Source organism: Hyperoodon ampullatus (assembly GCF_949752795.1).
Source record: "Hyperoodon ampullatus genome assembly, chromosome: 5".
In the NCBI taxonomy this organism is placed as follows: domain Eukaryota; kingdom Metazoa; phylum Chordata; class Mammalia; order Artiodactyla; family Ziphiidae; genus Hyperoodon; species Hyperoodon ampullatus.
In genome coordinates this window covers 15,090,682-15,108,160 of record NC_136918.1, presented here as the reverse complement: position 1 = coordinate 15,108,160, position 17,479 = coordinate 15,090,682, and the positions used below count along the sequence as shown (strand labels likewise).

Here is a 17,479-nt window from a genome sequence, read left to right as displayed (position 1 = left end):
TTGATGAGTCTGGCTAAAGGTTTATCAATTTTGTTTATCTTCTCAAAGAACCAGCTTTTAGTTTTATTGATCTGTGCTATTGTTTTGTTTCTATTTTATTTATTTCTGCTCTGATCTTTATGATTTTTTTCCTTCTACTAACTCTGGGTTTTGTTTGTTCTGCTTTCTCTAGTTTCTTGAGGTGTAAAGTTAGATTGTTTATTTGAGATTTTACTTTTTTCTTGATGTAGGCTTGTACTGCTATAAACTTCCCTCTTAGAACTGCTTTTACTGCATCCCATAAGTTTTGGATCATCATGTTTTCGTTGCAATTTGTCTCTAGGTATTTTTTTTTTTTTTTTTTTTGCGGTATGTGGGCCTCTCACTGTTGTGGTCTCTCCCGTTGCGAAGCACAGGCTCCGGACGCGCAGGCTCAGCAGCCATGGCTCACGGGCCCAGCCGCTCCGCGGCATGTGGGATCTTCCCGGACTGGGGCACGAACCCGTGTCCCCTGCATCGGCAGGCGGACTCTCAACCACTGCGCCACCAGGGAAGCCCTCTAGGTATTTTTTGATTTCCTCTTTAATTTCTTCAGTGATCTTTTGGTTATTTAGTAACGTATTGCTAAATAAGGTATAAACTTCCAAGACTGAACCAGGAAGAAATAGAAAATATGAACAGACCAATCACAAGTAATGAAATTGAAACTGTCATTAAAAATCTTCCAACAAACAAAAGTCCAGGACCAGATGGCTTCACAGGTGAATTTTATCAAAAATTTAGAGAAGTAAAACCCATCCTTCTCAAACTCTTGCAAAAAATTGCAGAGAAAGGAACACTCCCAAACTCATTCTATGAGGCCACCATCACCCTGATACCAAAACCAGACAAAGATACTACAAAAAAGAAAAATTACAGACCAATATCACTGATGAATATTGATGCAAAAATCCTCAACAAAATACTAGCAAACAGAATCTGACAACACATTAAAAGGATCATACACCATGAACAAGTGGGATTTATCCCAGGGATGCAAGGATTCTTCAACATATGCAAATCAATCAAAGTGATACACCACATTAACAAACTGAAGAATAAAAACCATATGATCACCTCAATAGATGCAGAAAAAGCTTTTGACAAAATTCAACACCCATTTATGATAAAAACTCTACAAAGGGCTTCCCTGGTGGCGCAGTGGTTGAGAGTCCGCCTGCCGATGCAAGGGATGTGGGTTCGTGCCCCGGTTCAGGAAGATCCCACATGCCGCGGAGCAGCTGGGCCTGTGAGCCATGGCCGCTGAGCCTGCACGTCCGGAGCCTGTGCTCCACAACGGGAGAGGCCACAACAGTGAGAGGCCTGCATACAGCAAAAAAACAAACAAACAAAAAAAAAACTCTACAGAAAGTGGGTACAGAGAGAACCTACCTCAACATAATAAAGGCCATATATGACAAACCCACAGCAAACATCATTCTCAATGGTGAAAAACTGAAGGCATTTCCTCTAAGATCAGGAACAAGACAAGGATTTCCACTCTCGCCACTATTATTCAACATAGTTTTGGAAGTCCTAGCCATGGCAATCAGAGAAGAAAAGGAAATAAAAGGAATACAAATCGGAAAATAAGAAGTAAAACTGTCACTGTTTGCAGATGACATGATACTATACATAGAGAATCCTAAAGATGCCACCAGGAAACTACTAGAGCTAATCAATATATCTGGTAAAGTTGCAGGATACAAAATTAATGCACAGAAATCTCTTGCATTCCTATACACTAACAATGAAAGATCAGAAGGAGAAATTAAGGAAACAATCCCATTCACCACTGCAACAAAAAGAATAAAATACCTAGGTATAAACCTACCTAGGGAGACAAAAGACCTGTATGCAGACAACTATAAGACACTGATGAAAGAAATCAAAGATGACACAAACAGATGGAGAGATATACCATGTTCTTGGATTGGAAGAATCAATATTGTGAAAATGACTATACTACTCAGAGCAATCTACAGATACAATGCAATCCCTATCAAATTACCAGTGGCATTTTTTACAGAACTAGAACAAAAAATCTTAAAATTTGTATGGAGACACAAAAGACCCCGAATAGCCAAAGCAGTCTTGAGGGAAAAAAACAGAACTGGAGGAATCAGACTCCCTGTCTTCAGAGTATACTACAGAGCTACAGTAATCAAGACAATATGGTACTGGCACAAAAACAGAAATATAGATCAATGGAACAGGATAGAAAGCCTAGAGGTAAACCAATGCACCTATGGTCAACTAATCTATGACAAAGGAGGCAAGGATATACAATGGAGAAAAGACAGTCTCTTCAATATGTGGTGCTGGGAAAACTGGACAGCTACATGTAAAAGAGTGAAATTAGAACCCTCCCTAACACAAAAATAAACTCAAAATGGATTAGAGACCTAAATGTAAGACCAGACACTATAAAACTCTTAGAGAAAAACATAGGAAGAACACTCTTTGACACAAATCACAGCAAGATCTTTTTTGATACACCTCCTAGAGTAATGGAAATAAAAAAGAAAAATAAACAAACGAGACCTAATGAAACTTGAAAGCTTTTGCAAAGCAAAGGAAACTACAATCAAGACAAAAAGACAACCCTCAGAATGGGAGAAAATATTTGCAAATGAATCAACAGACAAAGGATTAATCTCTAAAATATATAAACAGCTCATGCAGCTCAATATTAAAAAAACAAACAACCCAATTCAAAAATGGACAGAAGACCTAAATAGACATTTCTCCAAAGAAGACATATAGATGGCCAAGAAGCACAGGAAAAGCTGCTCAACATCACTAATTATTAGAGAAACGCAAATCAAAACTACAATGAGGTATCACCTCACACCAGTTAGAATGGGCATCATCAGAAAACCTACAAAAAACAAATGCTGGAGAGGGTGTGGGAAAAAGGGAACCTTCTTGCACTGTTGGTGGGAATGTAAATTGATACAACCGCTATGGAGAACAGTATGGAGGTTCCTTAAAAAACTAAAAATAGAATTACCATTTGACCCCTCAACCCCACTCCTGGGCATATACCCAGAGAAAACCATAATTCAAAAAGACACATGTGCCCCAATTTTCATTGCAGCACTATTTACAATAGCAAGGTCATGGAAGCAACCTAAATGCCCATTGACAGACGAATGGATAAAGAAGATGTGGTACATATATACAATGGAATATTACTCAACCATTAAAAGGAATGAAATTGGGTCATTTGTAGAGACGTGGATGGATCTAGACTGTCATACAGAGTGAAGTAAGTCAGAAAGAGAAAAACAAATATTGTATATTAACACATATATGTGGAACCTAGAAAAATGGTACAGGTGAACTGGTTTGCAGGGCAGAAATAGAGACACAGATGTAGAGAACAAACATGGACACCAAGGTGGGAAAGTGCCGGGGTGGTGGTGGTGGTGGTCGTATGAATTGGGAGATTGGGATTGACATGTATACACTGATGTGTATAATACTGATGACTAATAAGGACCTGCTGTATAAAAAATAAATGAAATAAAATTCAAAAATTCAAAGAAGAAAAAGTGGCTTATTATTTATTATTTTAGAGACTGGCATAAAATAGAAGCATACCTACTCATCAATTTACCCAAAATTCTCCAAAGGATGTGAGGCCCTAAATCACAAATAGTCAGAACCTTTCTATATAAACATATAGCTATAAATACACTTAGGTATTATGGAAAATGGATGGTGACTTTGCCAATGTTCTACTCCTTAGCCTTGCAGACCACTCTACCTGATGCACTGCCTTATAGAGAGTGACAATTCGGAGACAAAGATTATTCACACAGTCTTTCTATCTTCTTTTTCAATGCCTCCCGAAAGAATGAGAGCCTAGGTTTATTCCTCAAATTGCCATGGAGACAATACTGGGTCCTGCTGTTAGCTCTTGTACTTAAGTTTACTCAGGTTTAAAGACAGTTGTTAAACTTTTTGAGTTGTATAATAGTCTTTTGAATTCTTGAATAATTATGGTTCCTTTATCGTCCTCTAATTTAGACACAGGAAGGCCAATGAAAGGCAAGTCTGTAAAACAGCCTATGTACCATGTACCTATAGGAAAAAGATGCAGGTACACGCACACAACACACAACACTATTTCCCAGAACAACACAACTTCAAATGCTTGCCACATCTCATGTATCACTATCTTCCAGACACAAGGAACCATAGCAACTCCCAGAGAAGAGCAGCCCCTAGAAGATACTCACAGCTTGTCAGATATAAAGAAAACAGATACATACCATCAAAACTACCTTGCTCGGAAGCAAGGTGCAACAGCTGATTGTATGTCTCAACTGAAGGCTGATAGACAAAGACTCCAGAATTGAAGCAGTCAGGCCACCCTGGGTCTGGTGCCGCCGACAATTCTTCTCTCTCAAAAAGATCATCGATATTTGCTAGGACCTGATTCAAGGGCAATGGGGCAGGAAGAAGGGAAAACATTTCAGAACTGCTCTGCTGCGGCATACCCTTCTTAAGTTCTCCTTAAGTTATCCAACACAAAAGATGCAGTCTGTTGCTGGTCTTAACTATTCAGATGACAGCTGTGAGGCAGCCTGGTCCTACTGTCCTTCAGCACCTGACACTTTTTACAACAGTGGTTTTATCTGAACTTTACTGTCAAGTCTTGACAGCATTCTTCAAATGCCTAACTGGTCTCAGTTACTATATCCATCTTTCCAGCCCTCAAAGCCATACTCACCAGAGTATCTGCATCCATGAATACACATTTTGAATACTGTGTAAGTGACCAGCAGTGGAGTTTAGTTAACGTGATGCCCAACTCAGGCCTCTTCATTAAGGTTAGATGAGCAGAATCACCACTGTCCAAGACATCTACCATGATGACTTCATCAAAGACAGTCTCTAAAGTTTTCCTGTCAAAAATAAAATCCAGAAAACAGCTCTCAGCATCTCTTTAGAACAAGGGACACATTTAACAGAAGACGGCGCTCTATTTAGCTTATCAATTACGAGAGAATCTGTTACTTTGGTATATTGCAATCTCTTAAATATGTCCTAATCTACTTCAGGACAAACTGTGTTCATTTGCATGTGCAGTTAACTTCACTAAAACAATAAGAACTGCTTACTGTGAGGATGAACCTCTTGTCTTAAAACATTATCACAGAAGTTTTCTATGTTTTATTGTACCACTGAATACCAGGCAAATTGTGAAATAGCTTGTAAAAATGTGACTGATGTTTGGTAATACATCTTTTCAACAGCCTATGCCTTTAACAATAATATTTTATTGCTGACCACTGAATACTTTTACAAATGATGTGGAGTTAAGTGCATATAATATCTGCACTGAAGCCTATAACTAATAATTTTTGCCAAAGCCGTTGACAGAGAACTGCCTGAAGCTGTGTCCTAAAAGAAGTTAAATGACTCAATTATTCGGTTTCCATTTTTTAGCATCGCGTACAACCAGCATTTATTATGTGCTTCGCACTCCTGGCATGAGAGACTCACTTTAGTTTGTGAGGTACAACGTTTCTCCCTGCCCCAAATTAACTAAAGATATATTTTAGAAAGCAAGCCTGAGGTGAGGTTAAGTGGGGTGTACTTAGGTAAGACACTAAACTCAGCACAAGGAAAAACACATGATAAAGACAGACCATCACTGAAAGTTTATAAAAATATCAAGCATGCACAACAAAACTGGTAATGTATTATCTGTCTCCAAAGCTGTACAAACATATGTTCTAGTTCACACAGTAAACTTGATCTCTCAAAGAAATGGGGGCACCATTTACCACAGTAAAGGGGGCTTGCTTTCTAAGACTATATCCACCTTCTTACACGATTCTCACTAAATGGACTATAGATTAGGACATACACATAAGAGACAGTTTTGGGGGGCATTTTCCTAAATTACCCTTTAGGAATAAGGTTCTTAGCGTGAAAGATATATGTACGTATGTATAATGCCTCTTTTTCAGAGGTCCTTGGCATGGGCTTACATTTTTTTTAAAAAGTCACAAAAAGAGCATTTTAAACTTCTAAAAGGGATAGGAGAATGCAAAAATAAACACAATACAGAGCTGCTAGTGTGCCCGGATATTCTTAAGTAAGTTAGTATTAGGATCAAGGAAGTTCATTCAGATACTTCAAAATTTAATTCCAACCAATTAACATGAACCAACCCAATCAAAGAACAGCTTGTGCCCCTCAGGGTGCTCTCCTAGCAGGACTCCTAATTCTGAGAGCCCTCTGGCAAATATTCTAGTCTATTAAATTGTAAATAAAGACCTTTAGCTTACTAATGTCAACTGGGGTGGAGAAAACTGCTACTTTCTTTCAAAGTCACAGGAGGTTTCCCCCGTTAGAAACAGGAACAAAGTAGTCCCTGCTGCATCTGGGGAGAGGCATGCAAGTGAAGCGTGATGACATGAAGGGAATGGCTGGACTGAGTCACTCACTCGGATTACCCCAAGAGGACTTGCCTAAGGGAGAGCCGTACTCCTGGCTGGAATCGGTAAGGGCAACGGCCAGAACACCACCTCCCAGAGGGAGCTTGGCTGGAAGATCTCCCAAGAGCCAGGAAGAGGTTTTAGACCCAGGAATCCTTCACTCAGCAACTCTCGTCTTTCTCCACCAGCACGCGACCCCTGGAAAGGGTGTGGCCTCAACGCCCACCGATGCCAGAAACAGGGGAGAGGGATGTCCGAGCCCCACCGACGGCGGGGCAGCGAGGTCCTCACCTCATGGAGTCCGAGACCTGTGGCGTGATGAGCACGGCCAGCCTCCTGGTGGTCCTGTGCTGTTTCAGAGACAAGCCCAGGACCAGGGCTCCTTTGGCGTAGGCATCGTTTGTGGTCAGTGTCACAAAGGCCTGATCTTAATACAAGGAAAACGAACATACATTCATTACACTATCCTACCTAGGAAACACTACCCCAGGACCCTTTTCAATCAATAATTTGGCAAAATCAGCTCCTCTGAGGTCAACCTGCTGTATTAATAAAAGAGCAGCTTCTTGTGGGGGGTGAGGGTGAGAGGGAGAACCCAGTGTCCACTGTAAGAATGGCTCAAGACCATTCTTTAGCAGGCAATCTTTGGCAACCTTCAAGAGGCTGACCAAGCTGTAAAAATTCAATCCAATTTAGAGTCCAGACATGCTAAATTCTCAGACTAAACAGCAGCTTAACACCCAGAGGGTGAACCTCAGGCAGTTAACAGGCCGTGAGGAAGAGATCCAGAAGTGCATTTTCTGTTTCTCCTACAAGGTACCACAGACAGTATTTTCAGCCAAGCACAAATCCAGCCAACAACCTCATCTGAGAGCATCTGAAAGCAGAGGCCATATTCTTCATTCTGGTGCTTACATGTTCCACGCCTCAGGCTTTTTCTACTGTTTCCTCAACCTGGAGCAAACACTCCATGGCTATCCAACCACCACTCAAGAGTCACTCTGAGTCTCTCTGAAACATCACCTCCCCCAAGAAGCCTTCCCTCCTTGATGCTTCTGTCTAAATTGTGGCCCATCGCTGTTAAATGGATTTAGGGACCACCTCACAGGCTCTAGAAAACCTGCCTCCTTTTCCTTGGAGAAGCAAGCAGTACCCCTACCCTGTATCCTGGGGCACCTCAACAGACTCTCTCTCTCACACACACACATTCAAAAATCAATCTCCAATAATCACTTAGTTGCCAGGACCAGGGGCAAATGCATGAATTCTCCTTCCTCCTGAACAAGCCCCACCCTCGCAAGGCCACCAGCCCGGCCTTTAGGATTTCCTCCAGCCCTTCCCCGGGATGATTCTGGAGCACACTCCCTCTCCAAGTGGATTTTAACATTAACAGGTTGGTGGGCATCCATACATACAAGATACTTAGGATCAAGCTCTGCCAGGGTTCACTTGGGGCACTGCTGCCCAAGCAGGGAGTTGAGCCATTCTGTCATGAAGTCACTCTGTTTCCGTCTTAGGGTTTCCTCCTTCTCTCTTTGCCCATTTTCCAAAGTGGAGGCTGGGGGCAGTGGACATTCCATTGAGAAGTGAGAGGAAGTTGTAGGTTGTCAAGTGGGCCAGCACACTCCCCAGGTGCAGATCTGAGGGCCATCTTCACAGGTAGTGGTGAGCTCTCCTTTAAGTTGTAGAAAGTCTGGTGTGCCCTCCCCCGGGGTCACTGGCTTCCCAGCCAGTCACGCTAGGAAAGCTCAGAACGGGGCCTCCTGTCCCTTGACATACCCATCAACTTGAACTTGTTCCTTCAACCCATCATAAGATGGCAACATTTCAGTCAGCCTGTCCCAAGGACACTTAATCTGGGGCATAATGAATGATGTTTTAACACAAAAACGGTCCTGATCCCAGGGGAGCACGGAGAAAAGTTTAGTAAGTAGGGTTCAAGGCTTTCAGGAAGCTAGGATATGGATGATTTCCCAGATGAAGAGGGAAGCAGGACAAATGCTTAGGAACAGAGGCTAGAACGCCAGACCTAGCAAAGGAACAGGGAACACCAAGGACAACTGGGTAGGAGGTGCAACCTTCCCAGAGACGGCCAAGCCCCGGGTTACATCTGCAACCTTTCCGCAGTTCAATGGCTGTAATAACCCCACTGTTCACCTCAACAGCACAGCAGGGACCAGTTACCTCGGGGCCTCCGGTCTTCGGGGGGCAGATTCGCCGTGCGGCCCGGACACCTTGCAACAAGTGGGCCGGCGACCTCCCACCACGCCGGGCCCGCTCCCCGGGGGCGCTCGCCGGGCTCCGGCTTCCCGCAACCCAGCCCCAAAGGCCTAAAAATAGGCTCGGCGTAGCGGCCAGCGCCGAAGAGGGCGGCCGAGGAGCCGGGCCGGGGCCACCGGCGTCCCCGCCTCGCGGCTGCCCCTTCCAAGAGTTCCTGCCCGCGGGCGGTGGGGGGCGGCGCCTCGCGACCCCGCCGCGCTCCGGGGCTCGGAACCCGCGCCCCCGGGGAGCCGGCTCCCCACCCCCACGCAGCCGGCCGCAGCTGCTCCGCCCGCCCGCCCGCCCTTCACGGTGCGCGCAGGAGGAAGGGCAAAGGAGACGGAAGCAGGAACGGGGGCTTCGGCGGAGGGCCCAGGCGCTGCCTGGCGGAGCCCCTCGGCTGCGTCCCCGGGATCTAGACGGCCGCTCGGGACCCCGGGGCGGCGGGGCAGCGGCTGACGCAGGAAGCGACACGCCCGGCTGCGGCCAGCCTGCAACTTTGCGGCGGTCCTCGTCCTGCTGGGAGCTCCCCCGGGGCGGAGGGGCGGGCGTGGGGGGAGAAGGAAGGCGGCGGGGCTGCGAGGGGCCGCGCGGGGCGAGGAGTCCGGCGTCCCGGGGCGGCGGCGGCGGGCAGCGTGGCGCATACCTGTCATGGTGCTGCCGGGGGCGCGGGCGGCCGCCGCAGCCGCAGCCGCAGGTTGGTGGCTCGGAGAAGCCAGGAGCGGGGAGCAAGCGCGGCCGGCGAGGAGGCGCGGCGGGAGTGGAGCGTCCGTCCGGAGCGCTCTTATAGCGGCCGTCACGTGGCCGCGCACGCTCCCCGCGCCCGCCGGCATCCTCCCCGGGAGGCGGCCCCGGGACTGCGGGACCCGGGTCCTCACTCAGCCCTCGCACCCCTGGGGCTGGGCTCCGGGTTCATCTCCGCAGACCCTCTGGTCCTGCTCCTGCTCGCGCGGGGCACCTGCCTGGACCTCGGGCCTCCGTGTACCCCCGAACCGGGGGTTTGGAGGGGGACTTTGGGGCAGAGTGTGGCATCACTGGGACAAACTCCCAAAGAAGCCAAGGGTTAGGGAACCTTCCAAAACACCCCAGATCACTCTAGTTTGAATAATTCATCTGAACTGCTTGAATTAAACATAAAGTTTAATTCCACTTTCTTCACCTAGAATTCCAAATCAGCCTCTGGAAGCATTTCTCAGTGTTCTCACAACAGTTTTGTGACCTTAACCAAAAAAAAAGAATAAATCTTCAGTATGTTAGATTGTCGAAGTCCTCTGCATCAATTAGATATTTAAGTGTTTTCATTTAATTCTCACATTAACTCAATGAAGTAGGTTCTATAATCCTCATTTTACAGATGGGGAAACTGAGGCACAGAAAAGTTAAGTTACTTGTCAATGGTCATATCATGTAAGTGGAGAAGATAGGATTTGAACCATGGCAGTTTTCTTACAGAATTTACCTTCTTCGTGCAAGGCCATGATACCTCTGGTACACTGGTGCCCTAAAAGTTTAGTAAATTATGGTAACTGTGGTTGGGTAATACAGTTGTTTAGGGTAATGTGTTTCACAAATCATGAAAAGGTGAATTTGGCATTTTTCTAGGAAGTTGAGAAATAGCTCTCTGATATGATCACACCCTTCTCTCCCCATCTCTTCTATCCAGCACAAACACACCAGGAAAGCAGCAGCTAGTACAATTATCTGCAAACAGGAGTTGCTCAGTAAATGCTGAATGGAAGCCAAACAGGAAGTTGACAGCATCAGTTGAAATAATGAAATAGATGCTTTAGAATAAGTGATTTATTTGTAAAGGTGGTATTGCTATTCTCAAACCGTTTATATCACTGTTTCTTCAAGTGTAAGCCTGGACCTCCTACATTAGAATCACTTGGGGCACTTGTTAAAAATGAAAATTTTTGGTCCTAAGCCCAGACCCCGGAATCAGATTCTTTTTTTTGGGGGGGGGAGGTGGCAAGGAATAGTGACTTTATTCAGAAAGACAGTAGACCAAGTGAATCAGATTCTTAATGGTAGAACCCAAGAATCAGCATTTTAAATGTCACCCTCTCGGAGACTCTCTTGAATCCTTTCCCCCTTCCTGATTATGGCAATGGAGACCACTGATTCACTTGGGAAGACCGCCTGGTTACTTGGCATTATAAACTTCCTTTTCAGGAAGTGGAAATGTGGGGCAAAGTTGCAGTGGATGGGTTTCCACTTATTCAAGGCCTGTAGGCTTAGAAGAGTTGGAGCTCTTTAAGGACTATAAAGACTATAGTTGAATCGCACCTGTCTGGGGAGAGGGAAAACAGAGTGTTGCTTCCAGGTCTGAATTGCTTTTTCCATACTGATAAGTGGACCTGAAAGAGTGAGGTTTCCATCTTTCACCCAGGAGCCCTCCAGCCATCAGTGGCCCTTAGCCACCTGCTGCTTGAAGTCTAAGTATCCAGGCTGGCTTCTGCAGGGTGTGGTTCTAGGACCAAAAGGGCAAACCCTGGAGGAAGAGCAGGGGACAATTAGAACTGGCAAGCTTCCCTTGGGAACAAGCTCCTCTCTGCCCCACCCCACGGTGTGTTTCAGTGAAAGTGGTCACCACAGCCTCCTTTCCTGTGTTTCATGTATATTTACAGAAATGGAAAGTTTACAGCTTTTACCACATTGAGACAAACAGGGACATTTCAAGGATGCTACAATCTACTCTTGCATGTTGTCTTAATTGATATTACTATTGGTGACGCACTGACCCGTTTTCCTGAGGCTGTTGCACATTGAGCTTCATAAGGTATGAGATCAAGGGCTCTCAAAATATAATGTGACCACGGATTGCCTGGGGATTTTATTAAAATGCAGATTCTGACTCAGTGGTTTGGGGTGAATCTCTCAGGTGATGCCCAGGCTGTGGACCAACTCCGAATAGCAAGGTATTCAAACATTCTGGATTATAAGGCTTTGCAGGTAGTAGATAGATACTACCTGCAATACCACCTCAATACATGTTGTACTGAGACAAATGTTTGAGATTTTCATTTGTTTATTTTCTCCTGTGAAATTTAAACTTGTAGAATTTCTGATTCTTAAAAGAAAGATTTAAGTTAAAAAAGAAAATCTGTACTCTACATGAGTACACAGAACTATTAGCCATTTAAATCTATGCTAAATGCATAGATTCAGCATGGGTGGTCCAAATTAATTTTTAGTTGGCTTTGGAATGCATTATGTAATATTTTGGCAGGATACTTACCTTCCTAATTATGTTTTGTTTAACATAATGCCGAGATCGGTTTGCATTCCCTCGAGCACACACACTAATTGACGGTGGGAGCAACTGACCTGGAAGTATACTCCAGAGGAGGGCAACCTGCTGTCCTAAGACACAAACGGTTCCCACAGACAGCCCATGAAATAGATGTACCACATATGGCCAGACACAGGAACTAACTAGTTAACTAACTACTTTAAAATTTGCCCTTAATTGATAACAAACAAAAAATCCATACCTGGAATTGTTGCCAGTGACCAGAACCCTGATCATTTCTAATTGGATGCTTAGTTTCAAGAAACATTATCCTTGGAGGCCCAAAGCAGCCCATTCTTTACTTGAGAGCTGGAATCCCAAACTCCACAAGTTGCAAGGGCCTGGTGACTAGTTACATTGCTTTAAAAAAAACCTTTACTGAGATATAATTCACACACCATGAAATTCAGCCGTTTAAGGTATACAATTAAATGGTTTTTAGTATATTCACAGATTTGTATTAAATATCACCACAATCTAAGTTTAGAATACTTTCATCACCCAAAAAGAAACCTATACCCACTTACAATCACTCCTCGTTCTCTCCCTTTCCCTCAGCCCTCAGCCAACTACTAATCTTTCTGTCTCTATAGATTTGTCTATAGAGATTTGCCTATATGTGGTCTTTTTTAACTGGCTTCTTTCACTTAGCGGAATGTCTTTATGATTCTTCAATGTTGTGGCATGTATCAGTATTACATTCCTTTTCATTAAGGAATTTCATTGCCAAATAATATTTCATTATATGGATATATCACATTTTAGTTATCCATTTCATGGGTAAACATGTTGGTGAACATTTTGGTAGTTTCCACTTTTTAGCTATTATGAATAATGCTGCTATGGATATTTGTTTCCAATTTTTTGTGTGAATATATATTTTTCTTTCTCCTGGATATATAAGAAGAGTAGAATTGCTAGATCATATGGTAACCCTATGTTTAACATCTCAAGAACTGCCAGACTGTTTTCAAAAGTGTAGATATCATTTTGCATTCCCACTAGTATGACGGTTCTAATTTCTTCACTTCTTAACCAATACTTGTTATCATCTTTTTTATTATGGCTATTCTAATGGGTTTGGAGTGGTATCTCACTATGGTTTTGACTTGCATCTCCTTAATGACTAGTGATGTTGAGCATTTTTCATGTGCTTATTGGCCATTTGAGTATCTTCTTTGGAGAAACGTCTATTCAAACCATTTACCCATTTTTTAACTGAGTTTATTTATTTATTTATTTATTATGTATTTATGTATTTATTTGTTTGTTTGTTTGTTTGCGGTACGTGGGCCTCTCACTGTTGTGGCCTCTCCCGTTGCGGAGCACAGGCTCCGGACGCGCAGGCTCAGCGGCCATGGCTCACGGGCCCAGCCGCTCCGTGGCATGTGGGATCTTCCCGGACCAGGGCTCAAACCCGTGTCCCCTGCATCGGCAGGCGGACTCCCAACCACTGCGCCACCAGGGAAGCCTGAGTTGATTTATTTTTGAGTGGTAAGAGTTCTTTATAAACTAGGAGTTTGGGATTAACTTATACACACTACTATATATAAAACAGGTAAACAACAAGGACCTATTGTATAGTGCAGGGAAATATACTCAATATCTTATATAACGTATAGTGGAAAAGAATCTGAAAAAGAGTACATGTATATATAAAACTGAATCCCTTTGCTGTACACTGGAAACTAACACAACAGTGTAAATTAACGATACTTCAATTAAAAAATCTAGGAAAAAAAAAGAGTTCTTTATATATTCTGAATACATATATATCTCTTATCAGATATATATTTCATGCATATTCAGATATATCTTATATGCATATGTATATGATTTGCAAATCTATCCACCCATTCTGTGAGTTGACTTTTTTTTTTTTTTTTGGATGCAAAATAAAATACATTTTTTTTTTATTAGTTTCTGCTTTATAAAAAAGTGAATCAGTCATACATATACATCTGTTCCCACATCCCCTCCCTCATGCATCTCCCTCCCTCCCACCCTCCCCATCCCACCCCTCCAGGCGGTCACAAAGCACCGAGCTGATCTCCCTGTGCTCTGCGGCTGCTTCCCACTATCTATCTACCTTACGTTTGGTAGTGTATATACGTCCATGCCTCTCTTTCCCTTTGTCACAGCTTACCCTTCCCCTTCCCCATATCCTCAAGTCCATTCCCAAGTAGGTCTGTGTCTTTATTCCCGTTTTACCCCTAGGTTCTTCATGACATTTTTTTTTTTTTTAAATTCCATATATATGTGTTAGCATACGGTATTTGTCTTTCTCTTTCTGACTTACTTCACTCTGTATGACAGACTCTAGGTCTATCCACCTCATTACAAATAGCTCAGTTTCGTTTCTTTTTATGGCTGAGTAATATTCCATTGTATATATGTGCCACATCTTCTTTATCCATTCATCCGATGATGGACACTTAGGTTGTTTCCAGCTCCGGGCTATTGTGAATAGAGCTGCAATGAACATTTTGGTACATGTCTCTTTTTGAATTATGGTTTTCTCAGGGTATATGCCTAGTAGTGGGATTGCTGGGTCATATGGTAGTTCTATTTTTAGTTTTTTAAGGAACCTCCATACTGTTCTCCATAGTGGCTGTACCAATTCACATTCCCACCAGCAGTGCAAGAGTGTTCCCTTTTCTCCACACCCTCTCCAGCATTTATTGTTTCTAGATTTCTTGATGATGGCCATTTTGACTGGTGTGAGATGATATCTCATTGTAGTTTTGATTTGCATTTCTCTAATGATTAATGATGTTGAGCATTCTTTCATGTGTTTGTTGGCAGTCTGTATATCTTCTTTGGAGAAATGCCTATTTAAGTCTTCTGCCCATTTTTGGATTGGGTTGTTTGTTTTTCTGCTATTGAGCTGCATGAGCTGTTTATAAATTTTGGAGATTAATCCTTTGTCAGTTGCTTCATTTGCAAATATTTTCTCCCATTCTGAGGGTTGTCTTTTGGTCTTGTTTATGGTTTCCTTTGCTGTGCAAAAGCTTTGAAGTTTCATTAGGTCCCATTTGTTTATCTTTGTTTTTATTTCCATTTCTCTAGGAGGTGGGTCCAAAAGGATCTTGCTGTGATTTATGTCATAGAGTGTTCTACCTATGTTTTCCTCTAAGAGTTTGATAGTTTCTGGCCTTACATTTAGGTCTTTAATCCATTTTGAGCTTATTTTTGTGTATGGTGTTAGGGAATGATCTAATCTCATACTTTTACATGTCCCTGTCCAGTTTTCCCAGCACCACTTATTGAAGAGGCTGTCCTTTCTCCACTGTACATTCCTGCCTCCTTTATCAAAGATAAGTTGGCCATATGTGCGTGGGTTTATCTCTGGGCTTTCTATCCTGATCCACTGATCTATCTTTCTGTTTTTATGCCAGTACCACACTGTCTTAATTACTGTAGCTTTGTAGTATAGTCTGAAGTCAGGCAGCCTGATTCCTCCAGCTCCGTTTTTCGTTCTCAAGATTGCTTTGGCTATTCGGGGTCTTTTGTTTTTCCAAACAAATTGTGAAATTTTTTGTTCTACTTCTGTGAAAAATGCCAGTGGTAGTTTGATAGGGATTGCATTGAATCTGTAGATTGCTTTGGGTAGTAGAGTCATTTTCACAATATTGATTCTTCCAATCCAGGAGCATGGTATATCTCTCCATCTATTTATATCATCTTTAATTTCTTTCATCAGTGTCTTATAATTTTCTGCATACAGGTCTTTTGTCTCCTTAGGTAGGTTTATTCCTAGACATTTTATTCTTTTTGTTGCAATGGTAAATGGGAGTGTTTTCTTGATTTCATTTTCAGATTTTTCATCATTAGTGTACAGGAATGCCAGAGATTTCTGTGCATTAATTTTGTATCCTGCTACTTTACCAAATTCATTGATTAGCTCTAGTAGTTTTTCGGTAGCATCTTTAGGATTCTCTATGTATAGTATCATGTCATCTGCAAACAGTGACAGCTTTACTTCTTCTTTTCCAATTTGGATTCCTTTTATTTCCTTTTCTTCTCTGATTGCTGTGGCTAAAACTTCCAAAACTATGTTGAATAAGAGTGGTGAGAGTGGGCAGCCTTGTCTTGTTCCTGATCTTAGTGGAAATGGTTTCAGTTTTTCACCGTTGAGGACAATGTTGGCTGTGGGTTTGTCATATATGGCCTTTATTATGTTGAGGAAAGTTCCCTCTATGCCTACTTTCTGCAGGGTTTTTATCATAAATGGGTGTTGAATTTTGTCGAAAGCTTTCTCTGCATCTATTGAGATGATCATATGGTTTTTCTCCTTCAACTTGTTAATATGGTGTATCACATTGATTGATTTGCGTATATTGAAGAATCCTTGCATTCCTGGAATAAACCCCACTTGATCATGGTGTATGATCCTTTTAATGTGCTGTTGGATTCTGTTTGCTAGTATTTTGTTGAGGATTTTTGCATCTATGTTCATCAGTGATATTGGCCTGTAGTTTTCTTTCTTTGTGACATCCTTGCCTGGTTTTGGTATCAAGGTGATGGTGGCCTCGTAGAATGAGTTTGGGAGTGTTCCTTCCTCTGATATTGTTTGGAAGAGTTTGAGAAGGATGGGTGTTAGCTCTTCTCTAAATGTTTGATAGAATTCGCCTGTGAAGCCATCTGGTCCTGGGCTTTTGTTTGATGGAAGATTTTTAATCACAGTTTCAATTTCAGTGCTTGTGATTGGTCTATTCATATTTTCTATTTCTTCCTGAGTCAGTCTTGGTAGGTTGTGCATTTCTAAGAATTTGTCCATTTCTTCCAGGTTGTCCATTTTATTGGCATAGAGTTGCTTATAGTAATCTCTCATGATCTTTTGTATTTCTGCAGTGTCAGTTGTTACTTCTCCTTTTTCATTTCTAATTCTACTGATTTGAGTCTTCTCCCTTCTTTTCTTGATGAGTCTGGCTAATGGTTTGTCAATTTTGTTTATCTTCTCAAAGAACCAGCTTTTAGTTTGGTTGATCTTTGCTATCGTTTCCTTCATTTCTTTTTCATTTATTTCTGATCTGATCTTTATGATTTCTTTCCTTCTGCTAACTTTGGGGTTTTTTTGTTCTTCTTTCTCTAATTGCTTTAGGTGCAGGGTCAGGTTGTTTACTCGAAATGTTTCCTGTTTCTTAAGGTGGGATTGTATTGCTATAAACTTCCCCCTTAGAACTGCTTTTGCTGCGTCCCATAGGTTTTGGGTCGTCGTGTCTCCATTGTCATTTGTTTCTAAGTATTTCTTAATTTCCTCTTTGATTTCTTCAGTGATCACTTCATTATTGAGTAGTGTATTGTTTAGCCTCCATGTGTTTGTATTTTTTACAGCTCTTTTCCTGTAACTGATGTCTAGTCTCATAGCATTGTGGTCGGAAAAGATACTTGATACAATTTCAATTTTCTTAAATTTACCAAGGCTTGATTTGTGACCCAAGATATG

The 17,479-nt window shown here is 42.5% G+C and overlaps 1 protein-coding gene across 3 annotated transcripts in view; it reads right to left on the bottom strand.

Annotated features, from left to right (window-relative positions):
• Nucleotides 1-9,568, bottom strand: part of GYG1 (glycogenin 1) — a gene marked incomplete at both ends in the record, with an annotated part of 39,520 nt that extends 29,952 nt beyond the window's left edge. For 2 of the 3 annotated variants that reach the window (XM_079704775.1, XM_079704776.1), the window contains 4 exons: nt 4,299-4,461; nt 4,760-4,934; nt 6,768-6,903; nt 9,382-9,568. In XM_079704775.1, coding sequence (XP_079560901.1) covers nt 4,299-4,461; nt 4,760-4,934; nt 6,768-6,903; nt 9,382-9,568 — 661 coding nt within the window. Of the gene's footprint in view, nt 1-4,298; nt 4,462-4,759; nt 4,935-6,767; nt 6,904-9,381 lie in introns of those variants that run through there. The other variant, XM_079704777.1, reaches the window with a different exon arrangement.
• Between the last annotated feature and the right edge of the window lie 7,911 nt (nt 9,569-17,479).